Source organism: Drosophila navojoa, chromosome 4 (genome assembly GCF_054131105.1).
Source record: "Drosophila navojoa isolate 15081-1374.11 chromosome 4, UAZ_NAV_1.0, whole genome shotgun sequence".
NCBI classification, from domain to species: Eukaryota; Metazoa; Arthropoda; class Insecta; order Diptera; family Drosophilidae; genus Drosophila; species Drosophila navojoa.
Genome location: NC_142892.1, coordinates 20055010 through 20079141, shown reverse-complemented (window position 1 = coordinate 20079141; position 24132 = coordinate 20055010). Strand labels below are relative to the sequence as shown.

General features: G+C 35.0%; 2 protein-coding genes across 8 annotated transcripts; one reads left to right on the top strand and one right to left on the bottom strand.

Moving 5' to 3' along the window:
- Window positions 1-45: 45 nt before the first annotated feature.
- On the top strand, window positions 46-23115 carry GlcAT-P (Glucuronyltransferase P). 6 transcript variants are annotated; one of them, XM_089259174.1, is made up of 9 exons: window positions 46-250; window positions 822-1113; window positions 15406-15450; window positions 15532-16009; window positions 17073-17537; window positions 20634-20820; window positions 20906-21063; window positions 21884-22174; window positions 22234-23115. In XM_089259174.1, exons 4-9 carry the CDS (start codon window positions 15863-15865, stop codon window positions 22345-22347), a joined length of 1362 nt encoding a protein of 453 aa, XP_089115300.1. In that variant the 5' UTR covers window positions 46-250; window positions 822-1113; window positions 15406-15450; window positions 15532-15862; the 3' UTR covers window positions 22348-23115. The 6 variants fall into 6 exon arrangements, with proteins under 6 accessions (XP_089115300.1, XP_089115303.1, XP_089115301.1 ...); XM_089259177.1 differs by having other exon boundaries at window positions 15508-16009; XM_089259175.1 differs by having other exon boundaries at window positions 46-256.
- On the bottom strand, window positions 12758-14811 carry LOC149091485 (uncharacterized). 2 transcript variants are annotated; one of them, XM_089260055.1, is made up of 2 exons: window positions 14529-14811; window positions 12758-13344 (listed from the first exon to the last, which is right to left on the bottom strand). In XM_089260055.1, exon 2 carries the CDS (start codon window positions 13253-13255, stop codon window positions 12758-12760), a length of 498 nt encoding a protein of 165 aa, XP_089116181.1. In that variant the 5' UTR covers window positions 13256-13344; window positions 14529-14811. The 2 variants fall into 2 exon arrangements, with proteins under 2 accessions (XP_089116181.1, XP_089116180.1); XM_089260054.1 differs by having other exon boundaries at window positions 12758-13332.
- Window positions 23116-24132: the final 1017 nt, after the last annotated feature.

Genomic DNA, 24132 nt, shown 5'->3' with positions numbered 1-24132 from the left:
GTAAATGCTCCATCGTGCAGCGGTTTCTTGTTTCCGTTTCGTTTTGCTTGCGTTCAGTCGCATTTGGAATAACAGTACGTGCGGGTGTTTTCGCGGGCGCGTTCATGTCGCCGTTCGCTTCTTCATCTACAGTTAGTTCTTGCCTAGCTGTTGGCGCGCCTGGACAACGCAAAGTGCGTTTGGAGTGTTGCCCGTAAAAATAGCCAAATATTTTATAGCAACAACTCTTGTCAATTCATTGCTGTCGTATGTAAGTGTGTGTATATGTGCGTCACAGTTGAAAAAAAATTTAAATATGTGTGTGCATAAATCGAATAAGAAGTGCTCGAAATGCCGCATCCTGTGAAAAGTGAAACAAACAAAACAGCAAAAGGGCAAGGCAAAAGTTTTGTTATTGGCAGCGCAGACATTGCCTCTCGGTCACAGGCTCTTCTGCGCGCTCTCTCGTTCTCTCTCATTCATGCTGCCCTATTCTAGACTATTTCGTACAGCGGCTCATTCGATTTTCCTTTTTCCTCTTCCGCGTGCGTGTGGCCGCTGCTCCTGTTGTTGTTGCTCTTGTGGTTGTTGTTTATGCTGCCACTTTTTTTCTGTTCCTGTTTTACTTCCCTACATTTTTTACTATTTTATTTACACTTTTCGGCTATTTGTATGCGCGCACGTTGTTAGTTGTAGAGGTGAAGCAAAAAGGGGCGCGCATTTTGCTCACACCTGAGCAACGTTTATTTGCGCCTCGGAGTTGCTCTGGCAACAACAGCAACAGCAGCAACAACAAGAGCACGAGCCATAGCTTATGTTATTTGAATTTCCTTTTTATGTAGCAAACAACACGAAAGCTCGTGCAAACCGAACGTGGCAAAAAAAGAACCGTTAAAAACATTAAATTATCACATATAGAATAACAGCAACAAAGAACTGTAACTGTAACTATCGACTGTAACTGCATCTGCATTGCCCCCAGCAACGCCAACGCCAACGCCGACGCCAACTCCCCATTGGCAGCCGGCAAATGATCAGGCGAATTAAAACTGAAAGTTTGCCTCGAATTGTCGCATAACGTGTCGCCGCTACTGTGCGATACGTTCGTGTTTCGGGAGCCGTCCAATGCTGGAGGTGAGTGCACATACATACATAAGTATGTGTGTAAGAGTATGTGTGTGTGTGTGACAGTGTATGCATGTGTTTATGGGAGTATGGCTGTATATTTTCTATTAGCGCTGTGTTTTTGTTTCTTAGCCGCCTTGAAATTAGCTAAGCAGCTGCTAATTGGGGTGGCAGGTCGTGAACACTGAGCACAGCCAAGTGTTGAAGAGGGGCTGGGGGAAGTGTAGGGTGCATAGGCGACGCATAGAGGAGCGACAACTGTGTAACGGGACATAAGAAACTGGATGCTAATAATAAAACTGCATCGAACATATGCTCAACTCGAGAGATTATTGACAATTCTCTTTAAGTGCATTTCTAATCTTAGAGTGCACTGAACAAAATTTGTTTACTGAAGTTTTAGAATATACGTTTAGATAACTAAGAATAATTTATTTTAATTAAATAATTATAATTAAATGTGAAAAATATTGATTTAATGAGCGATGAACTAAATATATAATGATAGCAAAGATTAAAATTGAAGTATATTTCATTTAATGTATTTATCATATTTAAAAGTTAAAGAAATGTAAAAAGATTTGTATTATTATATTATAACTATGGAATGTTATTTCATACAACTACATTAAAGAACAGTTCAATGTATGATTTTAGATATAAAACCTTCAGACTTAAAAAAGTTCCAAAATTGAGCTAGCTTTACAAAATTCCGTTACGTTTATAAAACAATGCAACCCTATATATTAGTTTAACAACAGGTTCATAAAACAATACAGCCATATATCTTAATTTCCAATTTCAGCTGTTTCTATCTTAAAAAATATTATTTGGTTATTTTTTTTGTGGAACAAACTCTTTACTACGCTCAAAAATAAATGAAAATTTTCAATTTTCTAAGCTATACAATTTCCATAAAATTTTCACATCTTTAATTATTTAAAAACAAAATGCTAAAATTTCCTTATGGTTATTATTTTGTATATTCCATATAGTAAACATTTGAAAGCTGGTTTAGTGTTTTCTCTGCATTTCACGTAGGAAAAAATAATTCGTGAGCTTTGCTTTGGCAGTTGCCAAATAGAAGCGGAAAGTCGCCTGCAGATATTTTTGTCAGTTTAGTTTCTGTTGTAGTGTTTCTTATGGACATTTAGCTGGCAGTTGACAGAACTCGGACTTTGGCCGCAAGGATGTTTGAGTGAAAAACATCTCAAATAACCTAAACGATGTCCTGGGATGTACTTTTCTGTTATCTTTTGTGGCAAACCAAGCAAACAATCTGCTTTTGAGCGTGTCTCTTTGCTTGTACTTACAGACATTGCATGTTCTATGTGCATGTACATGTCTATGATACATACATATATATAAAACTGCTGTCTATAGTTGAGCAAATGTTCTGTTTCCTGTAATTTGTAGTAGGAAATCACAAGAGTCTTGAGAATAAACTAATAAAAAGATAAATAGACAAGGAGAATACTTTAACAATTCTATAGAAAGTCTTCATATATGGTGATAGATATACCCATATTATACTTATCATAAGTTGATAAAGTATTGCATAAAAGTAGTATTGTACACATTTTGCTTATGTTTCTTTATATATATTTTGCATCCTTAATTCATTTTGCATCCATGCCTAATTCCTAGCTTATCACAAACTGCACGGCTTAAGGATTAAAGTACATACAACAAAAATATAAAATAATTGCGCGTGAGCACGAAACAAGTTTTTAAATACATTAAACTCTTTTGTGGTCTGTGAAAAAAAATAGCAAAAAGTAGACATGAGCTCCACGCAATCTTAATTGTCATAATCACAGCGAGGGGAGGTCCAGCACACACACACAAGCAGTGACACACATGTATAAGTATATGTGTATCTGTATGTGTTAGTTACCATATTTTGCAGAGCGCCCTTTGCGGCGTGAAAAATTAAAACGTGACACAAATTACTAGACTCCGAGGGCCTCACACACATATGCACGTACACATACCCACACATACACACACATACAAATTCCATTAACATGGTGTCTTCGCTCTCTCTCTCTCTCGCGACTGCTGCACTGCGTCTATCCCGAGGGGCTCGAGGGCGACAAAAAGCCTTCCGCGTACTGTCTATGGTGTCTCCCAAGCTCTCCCTCTCTCTCTCTTTCTTTCTCTCTTTTGCCCATTCTGAAGCGCACCTCAGGGGAGACTTTGTTAATAAATTTTATACGCGTAGATTTTGCACGCACATTTTTGAAGGATTTCAGCCCTGTCAACAGGCCAAGTGCTCATTGAGCCTTCCCCCAAGCAGACATTTGCATATTATAAGGGCCATAAAAAAGCATTCCAGAGGCTTAAATCTGTACTCCATTCCCTATCTGATTTAAAGTTTTACCTGCAACTTAATCAAATATGTCCTAGATATTCGAATAGGTTATTGTACATTCATATATGAGTTATAGGTAAATATTTAAGAATAATACGCAGATATGTGGCTAACATATATATTTCATAATTACTATATGAGTCATATATGTATATATGAACTAGATTTTCTTCAATGTTTGTTCCTTATGATTCATATTGGTTTTTTGAAAGTTTTAATTGCTAACACGTTTTGAATTTTGAATTATCAGCTAGAGTTAGTTTACACGTATTTATTCAATTGTGTAAACTGGAAAACGCTTAGTGACCTTTTTTAAAAGTATGCAGCTTTATTTTTATTTAAATATAAAATAGGTAAAAATTATATAAATGTTTTGATATATACGTAAGACTAGTGGAAGTCATTAAAATGTATTTGATATTTGCATATAGTATGTACATATATTTCTTAAACGAATACATAAGTCTAACACGTTTTTGTTTTTTCTTTTTTTTTATTATTAATGAGTATTTTCAATTTAATTTGTTTATATTAAATACAATTTTTAAATGTAAAGTTTTCAAGAATGGTTTCTGATTATAAACATTATTTTATTGTTTATGCATATTTGTTAATTTCTTCATTTTTATAAGTATTTGTACCTAATTTTTGATAAATTACGACACAATAATATATAATATCGTTATACATAACTGAGGATATTTAATCTTAATCACATCAATTCTCCTCCTTTTAGTAAATTTCAATTAAAGAATCAGATTTTTTTCAATAGATTCTGTCTTCATAATTCTAATCGTATAAACGAATGTGTTTAGAAATTCAGGCATCCGATTGAAACCATTTATAACTTTTAGTTAGTGGATAGAATTAGTTTCTTTTTTTTTTTTTGTCGGAGCAGAAAATTGTTACGGTTGGGCAGATTCCGGGTGGGTTGTCTGTCTGCTTCCTGAGCACGCAAGTCATTTCATAGACTTGCCGACCCTTGGCGTGCGTTTCTGCCACAGGCAGCTGCGTGAGTTGATGTGAATGGATGGAATGGCTTTGACGGGCCGGCTGCTTGGCTGACTGGCTGGCTCACTGGCTGGCTCACTAGCTAGCAGGCACTGGACATGAATATCAACAACGAGTAGCAGCGAGCAACGAGCAGGAAAAGGACTTTACTCAATTTGACAAACATGACACAGAAACCCCCGGAGCTGACTTGCAATTTGCCCTGGACAGACACTTTTCTCTGCTTCTTGTGCTTCTGCTTCTGCTTCTTCTTCTGCTGCTCCTCATGCTGCTGTTGCTCTTCTTCTGCTGGTGCTTGCTGCCCCGCATTGGCAATTAAATTTTTAAAATGCCATTTCGAAAGCTATTTGGAGCGCCTATGCGAATGAGCAATGGCAACTGCGTGCCTGCCAGGTCTAAGGACTACGGACTACAGACCGAGGCCCTAGTACTTAGACCAAGAAATTGCCCTGGCATTGCGGACAGACAATGACAATATTTTCACAAAATAAACCTAAATTCAATTTCAGTTAGAACTGAGTACATGTGGTTGATGTCTGTGTGTGTGTGTGTGTGTGTGGCCAAGTGAAAGAATACCTCTGAGAGAAGAGTCGAAAGAAATTTGCATTGGATATAAAATGAAGCAAACATGCGGTATTAGAGTGTTATTTCTATAGTAAGTTTAGATGGGTAAAAAGTATGAAGTAGACTTCGATCTACATCAATACGGATGGTATAAATGTCTAAGTGCAAGTTGAATCTTCGTGGCATGGAAGATTATAGAAGTTACTTTTCGAATTTTTGATAAAAATAATTGTAATTTCATGAATTATTTTAATAATATATCTTTAGAATATTTCTAAGATTAGGCTGGCTATTTTATATACGCTTTTTGTTATTTATGATAATTCTAACAATATTATTTTAAAATATGCGCTTGAATTAGAACGCCGGATAATGTAGACGATGAGCTTGAAAGAGCGTATTTAGCTTTCGCTTTGTCTAGTTTAGCATTTAACATTATATTGTGCTACGTTCATACGAACCTCTTGGCTTGTGGCATGCGCTAGGCGCATTGGGGCAGAGTGGAGGCGATTCAAATTTTTTGCGCCTTTGTTTTGCTTGCAGCTTTCGCATACCGCTGAATCACTTGACTCGTTTGCTGCCAACTTCCTCGTGTCATCGGCGGCGAGTGCCTGACTCTCTCCCTCTCGCTCTCTCAATCCCACTCTTTCTTGTTCTCTGTTCAGCTCAAGGACTCTGCTCGAATGCAGTTGGCACTTGCTTCTCTTGGCCATCTGACAAGTGGGTCTTCGTCTCTCTCTCTCTCTCACTCTTCTTGATTTGAGACCTCAGGCAAATTCTGCCCGCATTGCAATTTCTCACAATGTTGTGTCTGATTGTTCTTCCTCTCTCTCTCTCTCTCAGACTCACTCTGCTTGTCTGTCTCTTGTTTTCTGTTTGGTTTTTTCTTCTTTGTTGTACTTTAATTGCCAATTTTCACAATTTTTCACTTTTTGCGCTCTGTGTAGGGCCAAGAGTTGGCTGTCGGTTGCCAAAGGAAATGGAATTTTCTTTTATAATTTGTATTTCAGGCATTTTGCTAGCAAAGATTTTGGCAGCACAAAATCGATTATCTAAGAAAGTTGCAATAAAACTTGGCAGTAGAAAAGTCCTTGAGCATTTGCAGCTATGAAAATGCAATAGAAAAGCACTTGAAGGTGCCATAGATTAGAAAGTATTTTGCATAAATAAAAGAGGCTTGCAGGGTATAGTTAAAGTTAGTATAGCTAATGAGTATAGCTGAGATCTGAGTTTGAGAGTGGTTGGGGATACTGAGAGAGGCTCGACAGACTAGATAGGTGGGTGAGCGATAACAGCGATCTTCTATGAGTAAGACTACTCTAGATCTAGGCCGAAGTTAGACTACTCTAGATCTAGGCCGAAGTTTTGAAAGAGCGAAGTCTTTTCCCACGGTGTGAAAGTGGAATATCGTGTACAAGTGCTTTTCACCATACTCTATACTCTATCGTTTCGTCTTTCGGCTCTTAGATCCCTTATTTCTATTTCGGAGCCCACTCGACATTATCAAGGGGAAGCAACGTCAGGGCAAAAAAAAACCTTTCTTGTAGCAATATTTGTTGATACAACATTTCTTCCCTTATATTTTTATGATAAATTGAAGCGAACTGCATGAAGTATAATTTAGGAAAAGTGATGTGTACAAAATTCATTTCATTTAACTAAAATGAAAGTCAATATTTGCTGAGAGTTTGAATATAGGGAAAATATTTATGCTCTATATGAAATGAACTAGATGTTGCCATGTAATAATAGATACAGACCAGAACACTATATAATGTAGAAGTAAGTTATATAAAACAAAATTATATAACGGAAGAGGTTGATATACTTTAGTAACATAATTCTTTTTCGTAAGCCAGTTGAATAACCCCAATTTAAGATTGTATATGTAATTCATACATATACATATATAACATACACCCAAATACATATGTATATCTTAAATTTTGCACGAATTTCAGTTCTATATTTCGGCATTTGCCACTAAAAATTCTTTGCTAGCTAAAAATTCGCTCCCTCAAGCTGAGTCTGTTTTTTGTAGTATGCTAATATTTTACACTTACAACAACAAGAGTAACTGCTGATATGATGTATACACATGTATATAGCGAATGTGTGGAGTAAAACCACAATCAGATCGTTACTTCCGCTTCATTGTACAATAGTATATACAAAATATGTATAGTATGTATGTATATATTGTATTCCCATTTATATGTAGATAAAAATATATACATATATATTAAAATCGTACTTATGCTGTTCAAGCAGAACAAGCATAGAATACAAACCGACTCGCACGACAACCAGCAAAACAACTCAACTGGAAGTCAAACGAAACCCTAACATATAGCACATACTATATTTATGGTTATCGGACAAGGCAACACTCCATATATGATACGTATGTATATATAAGGTATCCAAACCCATTCCATTGCAATCGAATGCTAATAGCTTAAACCCCATTTCGTAGACACTTTTTATTGTATAGTTAATATATATTTATATATAAATATATATTATAATATATAGTTAATATATATTTATATATAATAATTGATATAAGCAGACTTAATCTATACAGACTGCTATACTATAAATCTCTATCTAAAAGAGTCGCCTCACAATAGAAGCCTCCATCTACAATATACAATATATGCCATATGTATTATTATCTTATGTGTATATGGTTTTTGTATTTGTCTATATTACTTTTTACATATCTCTCTCTCATTACTATATAACTAATTACATAGCTCACTTAAATGGTACATAATATCTTTTATATATAATATATACGTGGTATATATTACATGATATAATATTATAAATACAATATCGTATATTAAGTAAGATCATTTTTCCGTAGTTTGTATGTTCATTCTTGTATAGCAAACATATGTACTAAGGTCTACTTATCTATATCCTACTTCTATATCTAATAAGTAGCATTTGTGCATACATTTTATGCATATCTATATATTCTTATCTTATGTTTTCTTTTGTAGATATACAAATTGCTAAAAAAGTTTACTGTTTTGGTTTTGTTTTGTTTTGCTTTTTTTTTTAATGAGCTCAGAACCTTACGATAAAAAAGTCATTTACTGATTTTTTAATTTTTTCAATGTGACAAGCTTGGGCTATCTAGTCCAGTATAAGGGCTAGGAACTTGCAATTAGTTTTGCATTATTATATAGAGATAAAAGACTCGTTCTTCAAATGAATCTGGAGATATTGACTAGGTATTCTTATTTGTTTCTTATTCAACTTGAGTTGACCTAAAATATAGTTGAATATTAATATACCGGATTGCTTTAAACAAATATTTATTTATGATTTTTTATTTTATATATATGAATATGCCTGATATTGATTGCTATTCATAATAATCATTAATGGACTTGAGAAATCCTTAATTGATCAACAGTTATTAAAAATCGTTTGACTGTCAATAATTGTTGGAGTCTTACAGAGGCCTAGCCCTAGCCCAATTGTTGGCTTTTGCCATTGTCGGCAGATAAGACACATTGGATGGGCCCAACATGGATTTAAAACCCACAAATAAATGGGGAAATTTGTATGACGCTGTAGAATATATTAAATGATAGCCTAATTATATCTATATCTATATATGTATATGTTCAATGGTGGAAATTTGTTATCGGCAATATTTCAATGTTGCCTAAAAGGCTTTCACACCTATTTTTGAACAACTTTCTTAAACTGTTGCCTCGTCAAGTTTTTGCCACACCCAGCCAAATTGCGTGTGGGGCGGGAAGAGGCGCAACAGTTGCCACATTATGGCTCAAAGGCTGGCCATATTTTGTGAGTCGCCCATGTGCCGTTGTGCGTGCCTTCGATTGATGATGGCTTTTTAGTCGTCCTTTGTTCAGCTGACAAATCATTAAAATCCTTTGGCTACAGTGGAACAAATGTTCAATAAACTTGGTGGAATTATTGGTTGAAATCATAGACGAAGATGAGTTCATTTGTAGCTTTTTATTAAATCTATGATTAGACATTGTCTTTTTTTTATTATTTTGGCTTAATCTTCTATACCCATCCATCAATCCGAAAGGACTCTCAGTTGTCCTTTTATTGTTGAATGGAACAAACACATGTTCAAGTGATAAAATGATAGGGGATCATAGAGTTATAGCCCCCCTTCCAAATGCAGTCATTTTTATCTAGTCAAAATAGGCCAAGAGCCCACTGTGCCGCCATTAAGCTAATTGCTAATGGCCTATCGCTTTTTGGCTCATCCGATTAATTTGCTTTCGTCAGTTTTATGAACTTTGGCTTTGATTTGGGCATTTAATCGCAAAGTAACTCTAAAAGGGTTAGTTATGGAAATAATATATAGCTATTTGATAACCAAATATCCATTTGTGGACTAATAAAATAAGTAAAACATATTAATCAGCTCAATGGCAGACTTATCACCCTGACCTCGAAGACTTTAATGGTAGATGATGCCATTCTTCGAGATAATGATAAGAACCTTGCAGAGCAGTTAATTAAATTATTATAGACTTGATTTTATTGCCTTGATTAGTGCGCGCATTCAATGAAATAAAACGAAAGTCATAATTCATTATCCGCACAGGTTCCATTTCCTTTCGATTACTATTTGAGTATAAAAGCAGAGAAACACATTCCATAAAATATTTGCCGCACGTTCAGATACTGTTTTCTTCTGTATTGGTTGATATATGAATGTGCTTGATGTACTATAACTCATTGGGGCATGGAATTCTCTCGGTTCTCTCGCTGCTGCTGCTGCCACTGCCGCTGCCGTTGCTAATCCATTAAATTTGAAATATGATTTTCGCCAGCGACTTTACAGCCATTTTCAAATGGACCAGAAATGGAAGCGACGCTCGGAATTTTTGGATAAATGCAATAAGTTTTGTGCCAAGTCGTGGCACGGTGGCGTCTGGGCGGTAGGAGCTCGCTGTGGCTGGCAAGTGGGGCGGGGCATGGGTCAGAGTTCGAGGCCAACATACAAATCATGCAAAGAGTTTGCTCCTCCTTCATATGCGTCGGTTTCACTTTTGGCTTCCTTGTGTTCATGTCTGGCTAGGCACGTGCTCTCTCCCCTCTCCCCTCTCCGCTCTCCCCTCTCCCCTTTCCGCCCACATGCACACACAAATATTACGCAATTGTTGTCATCCAGCTGAGTAGAGGCGCACAGTGGAGCCGTTTCATAAGCTAGTCGGGCGCCAGTGCTCGGGATTATGTGTGAAGTAAATTACATATAATAGAGCTGCAAATGCAATTCGCGAGGACTATTCAAGTCGTCCTTTGCCGCTAAGCCAAATGAATGCCGCACATTTTAATACCGCTATAGAATACATTGCCGTCGGCCTGACTCAGTTCAACAGTGCGACTTGAATTTCGTTTTCTCTGAAGTGCTTAGGAACACTTGTTAAACTATAAAGATATAATCTTTGAAGATCTAGAATATACGTTATAGAAATATTACATATAAGTTATGGAAATAACTATATAATCTATACATCTAATCTATTACTTATATAAAACTATAACACAGAATTAAAAAGCCCAAGTTAAACTGTGAGTATTTCGCGTGAGCTTCTCTTATTTTGCTTTAGCTCTTGACTTTAGATATATATATAAAATATTTTGATTAATTATTATTCAAATCTAATGCTCTAACTATGCTCTCTGCGCAAAGTTATGATCCGTTCAGTGCAAGTATGGGAGAGATATTTAACCTTATATAGCTATAATTGGTTTTTAATATTTATAAATTATAAATTTTGGAAATCATATTTAATTTGGCTCTGAATAATTGGTGCTATATTTACTTCTGAAATAAATATTATTGATGTATGTTTTCATATATATATATAGGAATAGAAAAGCAGCCATAGCTTGATAAAAAATATAATGGAAATAATAAATAAATTATCGCTCATAGACAGCGCTGCCAAATGTTATATTTAGAAACCTCCAGAATTTCCTAAAGCTTTAATACCTCAAGAAAATCGTTATCAGAATGCAATTTATTTCTTTGTTTAATATTATTTAAATCATTATGTTACCACATAACTAATTCCTAGAATATTAAAGATATTATTAAGTAGTATTTTATGTCTTCTGTTCAAATTAACAGTTTGTATGAGAAATTAACTACAATGTTAATGTTCAAGAACATTTCGTTAAATGTTTGTCTCTGCTGAAGTTATGACGCTCTTATCAAGGACATCATTCGCATGCCGCTATAAAGTGGCATCCGGGTCGTAAGTTTTTCGCTCTTTCAATTATTTTTCTCTCACTCTGTTGCGCTTCGCCCTCTCTCACTCACTCCCTCATTCGTTCTCTTTCACTGTCTCTGTCATCTCGTTCTATCATTGTCGACAGAGAGTTTTGCGCCCACTTGTGGTATTTTCGCTGCCCACAGCCACGCCCACATTTTAATATCTAGCCGCATTCTGTTGTTTATGTATATGCCGTTGTGTGAGTATGTATGTGGCTATGTGTGTGTGTGTGTGTTGACTCTTCTGCATGTTTCTTTTGTAATTTTGTGGAATTGTCATGTAAATGGGTTAAGTTCTGACACTAAATTGTTTTTTCCGAAAAGCCTTTAGCTTAGTTTTCAGCTCTATTGTTTTCGATATGTTTTGCAAAATGAATTTTTATGTAAAGCTTTGGTTTTGCTTTTTCTCCATGCTCCCCATTTTATTCATTAAAATGCAACAATTGTAAGCCAGGTCAAAAAATAGTACAAGATTTGTGCAAAATATATATATTTGTCTTCCATTCTATAGACTACATGCTAATAAGGAACGTGTGTATGTAACGGAAAGCTAATTTCCTAACAGGAGAACTAAGTCAATCTACCCATATCCATTTAATCGACGTTCGCACTCTTTTATTCCCTTTCTTGACCAACTCAAGGCAATAGCCATGGAGAACTATGCTCCTGAATTTTATATCATTGTTATATTTAACTTTTTGTTGTTTTCCAATGGTTTATACAGAATTTCGAGTCTTGTATGTATATATTTGTTCTGAGTGATTCTTATTTTAAATCTCTAAATATGCTCTGAGAGAGAATAAATCATATTTGCGAAAGCAAAACACTTAATGAGCAAGGGATCCATGTATAGAAAGTAACTCAATGTAGAGAGCCACTGATCAATTGATCTGCTGAACTGCTAAGCTCTGAGCTCTGAACTGCTCTCTGTTCGACTGGCTGCTGCCTATATAAAGACGATGTTCTTAGCGAAATTTCTTCAGTCGCAAATTGAGACTCCTTCTGGTCAGTCGTGTTGCCGTGCAGTGGTAAATAGTGTTAATATTTATGTTGTTAATTATATTGTGTAAAATGTAATACTTAAGTTTAATATAAACTATAGAAAATATAATATATTTTTTTATTTATTTTTTTATTATTTTTTTATTATTTTTTTATTATATTTTTTATTATATTTTTAATTATTTTTTTTTTAATTATTTTTTTTAATTATTTTTACTATTTTTGTTTATTATTTTTTTTTATTTTTGTTTTTATTTTATTTTTTTTTAATTTTTTTTATTTATTTATATTATTTTAGTTTTTATTATTATTTTTTATTTGTTTTTATATTTTTTATTTTATTTTTTTATTTTTATTTTTTGTATTTTTTATTTTTTTTTATTAATTTTTTACTATTTTGTTTTATGTAATAGTTGTTAATTGTTCTTGAATTTAGCAATCATTTTAGTGATACTCGTTGTCATAATTATGTTAAATTTCATGTTAGCATTAATGTTCATGAGGATGTACATTATGAGGACAACAATAACTTTCGTAATCACGGCCATCATGAAGTCGATTATGATATTCATTACAAGGTTCAGCATCATATTTAGATTGCCGTTCATCATCATATTCATAATGACCTGCAATGTGATTTTCATAAGCAAGCTCAGCGCTATGTGCATGAAGACGTTGATAATGGTGGCGACAGTAAAGTCCATGGTGACCTTCAAGATGTTGCACATTATGACCTTCGGAATGCTGTCCGCAGTGATCTTCAAAATGAAATTCACAACTATCATCATAATATAGTTCGTGATGAATATCCTCATAAGAATGGTCGTGATGATGCACGCTGTGATGTTCAATATAATGGACGCTACGACGTTTAACATCATATTCATCAAACTATTTATAATGTTGTTAATCATGTTGTAATTGTTATTGGTAGTTGACGATTTTCCAATTAATATTTGTGATGATTTTCATGCCAGATTCGTACGTCTTTCTATAAAAAAAACTATATAAATTCTTTAAACTTACTTGTATAGAGTAAATTCAGTCTAGACTCTGAAATGAATTCTGACATCAATATAATTGTTATATATGTAAGCTAGCTGTTATTTGTTACATTTGTAATGTTATATATGTATGTAAGCTAGTATTTTTCTATATTCTATTGTCTAGAATTTCTTAAGCAGATAGCAACTCTGTTAAAGTCTAAAGCCTGAACGTTTTATGGTTCTATTGGGATATAGCTATAGAGATATAAATATATATATATGTATATATCTATATATATATATATATATATGTATATATGTTCATGCTTATACTCGCCTCGCGAACCTCTTTTGAAGCTCTTGTATATACAAGAGCGGCGCCCAAGCTTAGCCGATGGAATGCAAAGCGCAGCAAAATAAAACAATTTTAAAATTGGCCATTGAACTTTCATATCAGCACAACTGGCGAAATGCTTTTTAAAACGCTTTAGCACGCGAACAAGCTGCTGACTGCCACGCCCACTCATAATTGGAGGAGTATGAGTGGAAAACAGAGAACGAAAGAGAAAATTTGAGAGTTGCTAAATACAGCTTAAATTGAGGAAAATATTACTGAACTTATATAAAAATATATTATTGAAATCGTGTATATATTAAAATTAAAACTTAATATATAATTAAACAAAATTAATGTACATTTCAGTATGAATATTTATATTATTTACAGTTTTTAATTTTAATATCTTGAATTTAAATAGAATTTCTAAATCATCTTTGAACTGCATGAAACTGTTGAAATAAGGAAACCCTCATACCTTGGGTATTTACAGGGTATATGAGCTCAACACAAATTGAACTTCCGCGCAGTGTGCTGACGTGGCCACCTAGTCTATGGCACCTTTAATCCCCTACAGCCCTACAGCTAGCACCAATCGCATAATGCAATCAAAGTGGCTGCCAGTTGGGAGCAGCTGCTAATGCTCGCGCTAAACATTTAGTTAAATGCTCGCCAATGCTCCATTAGAGCTAAAAATGCAATAAACATGAATGTTTAGAATGGAGTTTGCTGCACAGCTGCAACTTCGGAGAGTTTTAACTGAAAATTCCCTTAACAGACTTGTCAAGTAATTTAAGAGAATGTGTGAAGGCATCGCTATTCTGTTGCATATATGTAGCTATATAAATTTATGGCAACTCTTACCTTGGCAAAGATTGTTCCCTTATGTATTCGCCTGCCAATCAATTAGAGGAGCAACAAGACTTTGGCATTCACAATGTTTGTTTGACATTTAATTTTGTTTCACTTATCAATGAAGCAAATTGCGTCGCCTACTTCGCAGTTGCAAAGCATAATTAGTCCAGTCGAACAAATATTTGTACCGTTTGATATATTGATTATTAAGCCATTTTCTGTTGACCTTCATTTGCCGCCGCGACTGTAATTCGAAATTCAATTTATTGAATTTCACCCATTATACCCTGAACTCTTTACTAATGCAAAAATGGGGGTATATACATTTTTAAGTGGAGGAATGACAAACCAGAAAATATATGCTTTATTATAAAATAAAACACGAAAATAGATAAATAAATGAGTATATCAAAGGTTATATTGATATATGGATATTAGTCCTAGACCTAAAAATTGATTAAAATGGTGCTGCACATTGAATTTTAAGGTCATGTTAAAGTGCTGAAGATATATAATGGAATTCTAACATGGATAACTGATGTCTTGCATAGAATGAAGCTGAAAGTTATCTAGGCATATATATCGGACCAGGTTATAGGGTATCATCTAGTTGAGAAAGTCTCAATGTTTGTGCTTGTTTATATATATATATATATATATATTCTGTATAAATCCGTGCGTTCGATAACATTATCTGTTGAGCAGTTGTCCATTTGAAATTAATCCTATTTCTGCAATGTATTTAAACATTTATGTATGTAGCATTCAAATACATCATTTATCATATTAATTATAAAACAAAATGATAAAATATATGATATATGTTTTGTTTTTCTGTAATTGCTTCTCATATAATAAGTGGAAATTTATTTCTCTCTCTTTGCAGGTGCTCTAGCGACTAAATACAAATATGGCAAAGCCCGCAGTAAATGTAAGTTTAGAAGAATATGGAACTTGGGAAGTCGGAAAGTGGATTAATATAATTAAGTAAAATGTTTAAATTGCGTTTTAGATAATACCGCAAAGTCGGCTTGCCATGCCCCCAATCGGCCGGCCACAGCGCAGAACAATCAAAAGGTGTTAAGAACTAAATAGTATGTACATATGTATGTATTTATGTATGTATGTAGAGTACAATGCTTGTAAAGCAAATTATGCATAAAGGAAAAGAAGAAAATAATTATAGTATTGAAAAGTTGCAATCAAAACCAAACGAATGAAATCAAAATACCAAAGAAGAGTGACAAAACCAACACGCAAGAAACAACAACACAACAAGAAGAAGAAGAATATGAACTAGAAGAATACGACACACACACACACACAACAACAACAACAACAAAATGACTGGAAGTCTCAGCAACAAAATGGCACTGGGAAAATCCATTAAAATGTACCTGACCATATTCGTAGCCACGACCTGCATCTATATGGTGCTCTATCAATATCATGTGTCCCGACAGCCACTCACGGCCAACGAGGTTGTCAAGGTGAGTGACCTGATTCTCTGTCAAATTGATGGAAAGTTCCAAATATACATATATATATATAGAGAAAGATGCAAGAGAGTGATGAATGAGAAAGACAGAGAGATGTTGTAGATAACTCTATTGATAAGAATCAGCGTCAAACGGTTTCTCATGTTTGATACGACTTTGATAAGTTCCTGAGAGCTGAGTAGTACAATCAACTCAAGCCTAGAATGACCAGTAGATAGATATGTATGTATATTTATATAGATGCACGCTCTTGTGGATTGAGTAGATCTACGCACTTTGATTGCATCCGTTTATATATTAAGTCGGTGATTAAAGGTTGCATGCTTGACAAGAAATAACTCGTTTTAATATAAAAGAGATAAATTCATTAATTGGCTAGGTAAATTATATTTGTATTATTTAAAAATATTATTGAAAGGCAGAAAATATGATAAAGCTAAGCCCTATTTGAATTATTTAAGCAGCATAGGCATTTTTATAGACATGAAAGGATCCCTATTCTAATTTATTATAGATCATCACAAAAGAAAACTCTACAAATTCAAGATAAAAGTTGTGGAAATTAAACTTGGCTTCTCGTGTTTTGTAGTGCTTTGTTCTTAAGTTAATGTTAATAATAAAATGGTAAAATATAAAGATAAAATCTAGAGGGAAAATTTACAATAGACCAGAACCATTTATATAAAAGAATTAATTCTTGCTTCTCATTTAGCTTCTTTCTGCAGTCAGTAATAGTGTTGGAAATAAAAAAATCATTTAGAAAGGAAAAACTTTGATCAAATAATCTTTTATGAAATATATTGCTAGAAATGGTTTTAAACGGTGAAGAAACAAGAATTAGAAAACACGTATGCTATATGTCTAGGGATAATTAAACGAATTTAATCAATTTTTGTATCAATATTTCATTAGTTATACACATAGCTCCCTAGGAATGTCTAATTCTACATTTATAGTTTTTAATATCTATTCATTACATACAAATGTGTCTTTTGTTCTTGTTCTTAAACATAATGCCTAACTCCAACACAACATCCAATGTGCATCAACACAGCATCCAGAAAAGACATCATTACCATCATCTTCATACATCGCTTCATATTTGTGGGCGCCCATGTTGAATAGCTCCGTCATTAATGGCACAATGGGAGTAGAGCAAATACAGGTACATGGACAGGTACGGGTGCATGGACCAAATACGACAGACTCTTCCGCCTCGGCCTCTGCCTCCGGCTCAGCAGCAGCATCCGCGTCTAGCTCTGGTGCGTCTGTTTATTCGACGGTTTCATTGCCGCAGACATTGTCATCCAACGGCAATCTCAAAAGCATCTCCTCAACAACAACAACTACTACAACAACAACAGTTGCTGCAACAGTACCAACTACACCAACAACAACAACAACAACAACAGCAATCGATAAACTAAAAACACCAATAACCCAATCCAGCCACGCCCACAAATTACTGGGAAAAGCCGCTCATAAAATTCGTTCACGATTTGTTGCCGTCTCCGAGCCCGTAAATATTCCTTTAACCATTCTTGTCTCTAACAAAAGAGTGTACATATGTATATGTAGATGTGTATATATAATTCACTAACTCAATATTAAATATTAATGTTAATTCCCGCCATCTTAAAACATACTTCGCAACATATTTGTTTTTATTTGTATTTTCTATTCAGTTCGTTGCTTTTTTTTTTCGTGTTGCTTGTTCCTGGTGCACATTTAACTGCTATTGCTCCTCTTCTATGTTTGTCTTTCAGTCTAGAGTACATGTAAATAGTTTTGTATATACACATATACAAATATATATGTATGTATATTACTTCTACTCACTTTTAATGGGAATTTTTGCACTTGTAAAATTTCTTGCAGCTGTCTGTGCATTTTGTTTGTTTCTGTTTCTTGCATTAACTTTAACTATTTTCCAATTTTCTTAATTGCTTTTTTAAGTCAGCCGAACTGCAATACAGTGCACAGGGCAGACTGCTTGGGAGGGACGGGCGTTGCATTGGGCGTGGCAACAGTTAACGTTACATTGAAGTTAACATCGTAGTTGCAGGGCGCGTAACTCCGTTCTTCTATTGCGCCTCAATGCATCTGTTTTTAAATTAGGTTTCAATATTGTTGAATTTGAGCTGAGAAATATATTTTTGGAATAAATTACCAAGGTCTAGACTTTCAATATGTCATATTATTTAGTTTCTATTTTATTTATAAATTTGCGATTTTAATAACGAGTATTTAATATATTTTAATAGGCAGCTCTCAATTTTGGAAATAAATATTAATTATTATTAATGTAATGCCTGCAACTCTATTCTATGGTGGCTACAGCTCTTATGACTTTTGTTCTAAGCATTCAGTAATATTCCTTAAGCCAATCAATTTTAGCGCAAATATAATTATGATAATGATAATGATGATGATTGTGTGCTGACTTCTATATCTACTTACACAGATGAGTTTGCAAAATATAATTATGTACGCACAGCTCTGGCTAGAAGCACACGCACACCTAAATGGATTGATTGATGTTGCCTGTGTGTGCATATGTGTGTGTGTGTGCGCCTCTAAGCAAATGTCCTTTCTAAACATACATGTACATAGTCATAGATACATTAGAAAACTCATTAGCTGTGGCCTCAACTGTTGAGCACACAAATTTCGTTTTGTTTGCTTTGGTCTAATTGTTGCTAAGCACGAGTTAATAATCCGTTTCATAAGTGGTCGACTCGTATCCATCAATTTACCTTTCTGGCCATATCTGTGCCTAATGTGTCAATGCAAATTGCTTTATTTGTTTAACCAGTCGCATGTTCTACATATAAACTGCAGGCATCAGCAGCAGCTTGGCTTTCTGGGTTAATCAGCTGCCATATTATATCAGATGGCACTCGCACGCCTACCGAATTATAAATAATATGCAAACAAACAGATTCTTGGTATGAAATTTGCATGAGTCTAATTTGTAAATTGCTCATTGCACATTGAAACCCAAAAGCCGAAACCGCGTACAACAACAACAACAATAACAGCAGCAGCAGCAATGCGCCATTGAATGGCACCAAGCCGAGGCGTGTTCCAGTTCTGGATAGTGGCCTGGCGAAGGGTGTGGAGGCGTAGGGTAGAGAGGTCCCACAATGATGATCCAGATTGCAAAATGCATTCTAAATGCAAGGCAATTGAAAAAGATTTGTGCATTTGTGGGTTTCTCGCTGTTAGTAGTTACATTACATACAAGTGTGTGGATGCACAAGTGTGTATGTGTATATGTATGTGTGCATGTATATTATACAGTCAATGTCAAAGGCAGGTTCCATTGCTTGGAGAATTGTTTCAATATCAAATAGCTGCGGATACAGTAGACTAGAGTAACGTAAAGTTTTAAACTAGATTATGTAATGATAATGACAATGACAATCCTAATGATGATGATAATGATTATGATTATAACTAACCTAATTTTGAAAAACACTATGAGAATAATAAAACGAATGCTAATGATAATGCAAATAGTAATGATAATATTGATGATGGTAATCATAATTAACGGAAAATAACAAAAACTAATATGATAATCCCATTCATAAAGAGAATTATATTGGTAATACTAACAATAATAAATACGGAGTTTTAATTAAAATTAAAATAATATTCTAATATTTATTTGAAAAACTATATAATCACAATAAAAAAATGAATGCTAATACTAATACTAATGAATAACGATTATAGTTATTATTATTTTTCGATTAGCGAAATAATCATTGCTTAACAATGCTGATAATTGTGTGATAAAAATGAATGAATATATATTATTATATTTATCATTTTTTCATTGATAACCATAACGATACAATTATATAGCAATCATTAGCAGATAATAAAATTATTATCAATGATATTCAAGTAAATACTAGTGCTTCCGTAACAACAAATTCACTTGTATATCTAGGCCAGTAGCAATATCATGTAATATATAGTAGTGCTTAGGACATGAACTTGGTGTGCTCTCGTTGCTGAAATGCAAATTGTGTGTGCCACATTCTCGGTGGCAACTACTTTACATGCAATTCTATTATAATATATTTTCTCTGATTTTTTGTTATTATTATCTTTTTTTATTTTTCTGAATTGCTTTTCTCTGCTTCAGTGCCCTTTTATTTATTTGAATGTCTTTGTTTATTTTTGCAAATAAATTTGAATGCATTTTTGTGTGTCAACAATGGACAATTTGCAAAGTGCGCTACGTCTATATTTATTTGACACACCAACAGCAGCAGCAGCTGTGTGTGTGTGAGTGTGTTTGTGTGTGAGGTCTTTGAGTGGCCTGCTTTAAGTACAGCGGGTTATCCAACACGCAGCTAAACCCGGTCAACTAGTTCCAACTATTCAACTAGTTAACTGCTAGCCTGTGGATTAATTTGCATAATTGCTCATAAAGCGGGAGCTCACGCCGCGTTACGCATGTAAACGTACACACACACACACACAGAGACACTCACACACATTTACTGACACGCTTATAAATACATATATATTATAATAGATAATAGAGTATAGAGCCTTGATGGCATTATGTTAATATCTCAACTCTTGCCCATCTTAGCCGCCATTGTACATCATCACGCCCACTTATCGACGCCCCGAACAGCTGGCGGAGCTGACGCGACTCGGCTACACGCTAAAGCATGTGCTCAACCTGCTCTGGCTGGTCATCGAGGATGCGAACAAGACAAACCCTTTGGTCGCCCACACCCTGGACCGCATTGGCGTGCCCTACGAGTACCTGGTCGGTGAGTATTGCCAAAGGCCTGGCCTGACCTGGCCTGCCGTCCCTTTGCCGCATATTAACAACGCCCCCTTCTGCCACCCCGACAGCGCCCATGCCCGAGCAGTATAAGCACACCAAGAAGGCCAAGCCCCGCGGCGTCTCCAATAGGAATCGTGGACTCGACTATTTGCGCGCCAATGCCAGCGAGGGCGTACTGTATTTTGCCGACGATGATAACACCTACGATGTTAACATATTTGAACAGGTGTGTAAAGACCATTATGGCTAAATATATAAATTAAATGCACTTGAATATCCTTTGACGCAGAAATAGCATTAATATTATTATGTAATACACGAGTTGTTGATGGGTCAGGATCAGAGAGAGAGAGAGGGAGAGAGAGAGAGAAAGAGAGAGCGAGATCCCTATTTACCTGATATACTTTCCTGTATAGTAAATGAGATTGATATAAATTTGTATCCATTCACAATCGTGTTATTCTAGTTAGAGCAAATGGATATTGTCAATTGTAACTTATCTGGCATTGAGAACCACATAGAAAGGCACTGGCTATCCAGCAAATGAAAAATTGACACTTGTTTTCCTTCCTCTGAGCTATGGTTTTGTATATTAAAATGGAATTGAGAGGGTCTATTGCATTGTCCATGTATTAATTTTTGTTTACATCGATCCTTAAATTTCCGAGTATTTATTATTATCCAACAATACATACATGCAAAGGCTTCACCTGTCATAGAGCAATCAACCGGCAAATTAAGCCTTTGTCTGAAACACATGCTGTAATATCATGACTATGCACGGCTGATTGTCCAGGAAGTAGTAGCTGATGTACCGGATCCCAAATTAAATAGACAGTGAAGGCGAGAAATGGGAGTCTGTGTTGAGCATATGTCAACGATAGTTTCCTATACGATGTGGGCTAACCCAAGGGAATTTAGTACAAATCTTTCAGCTCAATTAATTTCAGTATTATTGAAAACGAATCAAACTCGTTTTTTTTTAAATATATGATACATCAACTGTCCCACTTGCTTATACTTATTGAAAATAAATACACTTACAGATGCGCTACACCAAAAAGGTGTCCATGTGGCCCGTGGGCTTGGTAACCAAAACGGGTGTCAGCAGTCCGATCATACGTGAGGGCAAGCTGGATGGCTACTACGATGGCTGGATAGGGGGGCGCAAGTATCCCGTCGATATGGCTGGCTTTGCGGTGAGTGTGAAGTTCCTGCACGAGCGGCCAAATGCAAAGATGCCCTTCAAGCCGGGCTACGAGGAGGATGGCTTTCTGCGCAGCCTGGCGCCGTTGCAGAATAGCGAAATCGAGCTGCTCGCGGACGAATGCCGAGATGTAAGTTGAATTCTCAAATGTTACAGACACCTGCTACAAGTACCGCTTCCTTTTCCCAGATACTCACCTGGCATACGCAAACGAAAAAGAATCCACCCGCCCAGCCGTTCAATGCGACGCGGTACGCGAACACGAATTTGGCTTTCATTGAGAAGTTGCTGGTGCGACCGTAGGAGCAGGAGCAGGAGGAGAAGCAGAAGCAGAAGCAGGAGCCCCCAGTTTGTCCAAGTGTAGTAGTTAGCCTTAGATAGGTATTATATATGCGATTACGATTCTGTACGCAGCGAGTGAGCTCACAAAGTGTCCGCGACTTCGAACCAGTTGTACAGGTACAATCCTGTGTTGGAGTCGTCCCTCTTTATATATATACATGAATACCGACTATCGCTAGTTTTGCACAGAGTATATATACCCTGTAAATGGTGAGCAGATATAGACGCATATACATATTAATGTAACTTAGTTAGGCTCTAAGCGCACAAGTTTATACGATATTTGAAGATATGGCCAAGGCCTCTATTGGTTACAGCTGCACACACTAAATACCTTTTAGTATTGTATTTTATAATGTCCTCAACCTAAACTACATAATCTATAATCTATATGTATTTGTACATATTCGCAAAACACACGAAGCGAGGCCTAGGCCGCAACTCAAATTTTTGATAAGCGAAAAAGTATTTAAGTGCATTACTTTATGAAAGACAACAGCCTCTATGTTTAAGCTTTAGTTGATAAGGTTCCATGTTCTGCAATCCAAATATGATAATTCGTTAAAAACTAAACACTCAGACAACAATATACACTTTATGGTTTCTGTTCCTAAACATTTGTATGTATAATCCAATTTTGTTTAGCTTGACTAAAGTTGATTGCAACTCTTGATTTATGTATATGTTGCACATTAATTTCTGATATTATTTAAATATTATTTACTCAAATGCTGTGTTAATTCTTTCAATCCAATGTAAAAGAGTTCAAGGTCCATTTGGCTGATTAGAAGCAGGGTATGGGGCCAAAGTCGGGCAAAGTGTTTATTTATACAGAGCCCATTCGGAATGCAAACAAACAGCAGCTAAAATGTGGGCCGCAACCATTTCAATAATGTATGCCGACAGACAGACAGACAAGCAGACAGACAGTCGGACAGCCAGTACCAGATAAAGAAGTGCCCGATGATTTGGTCACATGGTCGGTCTGGCGGGAGCACGGAACTCAAATCGCGTGCCAACTGATACCGTGGCTAATGGCAATTGAACAAGCGAAAGCTGCAAATAGTTTGGAAACTTCAGATAATGGTCTTGCTGATGGAATTCAATTACAAAGAGTGGCAAAAAATATTAAAGGGAATACAAAACATGAAACATGAAACACAAGAAATACTATTACGAAAAAATATTTAATTACAAATTTCCAACTTACTTTCGCTATTAAAATATCTATATATGTAAATACAGAGCTATCGAATCACTAAATGTAATACAAAGAAAATAACGAACGAACTCTACAATTTATACATACACTCAAAGAAATACTTAGTTAGGAACTTACCAAATCTTTAAATTTAATAATAATTATAAACTAATCTCAAGGGTAAAAAATCTTCGTGAATTGTTATGGCAACCAAACTAAAATATTCTTATAAATTCTTTAAAGTATACATATATATGTATATATATAGGGGTATATATATATTATATATATATATGTCTTATACAAAATATTCTCTACTACTTCAAACTTTAAATACAATACAAAACCAATCTACAATTGCGAGTAAACTCTATTCTCCTATTCAGAAAAATATAATATAAAACACATTTTTTAGTAACTGAAAGACAAAAAAAAAGAATAAACTCTGGTAAATGGATAAACAAGGAACTTCAATCATTTTTATGCAACATCTAATAATAAAAAAATATTTCTTAAATATTTAAAATATAAATGAAATAATGAGT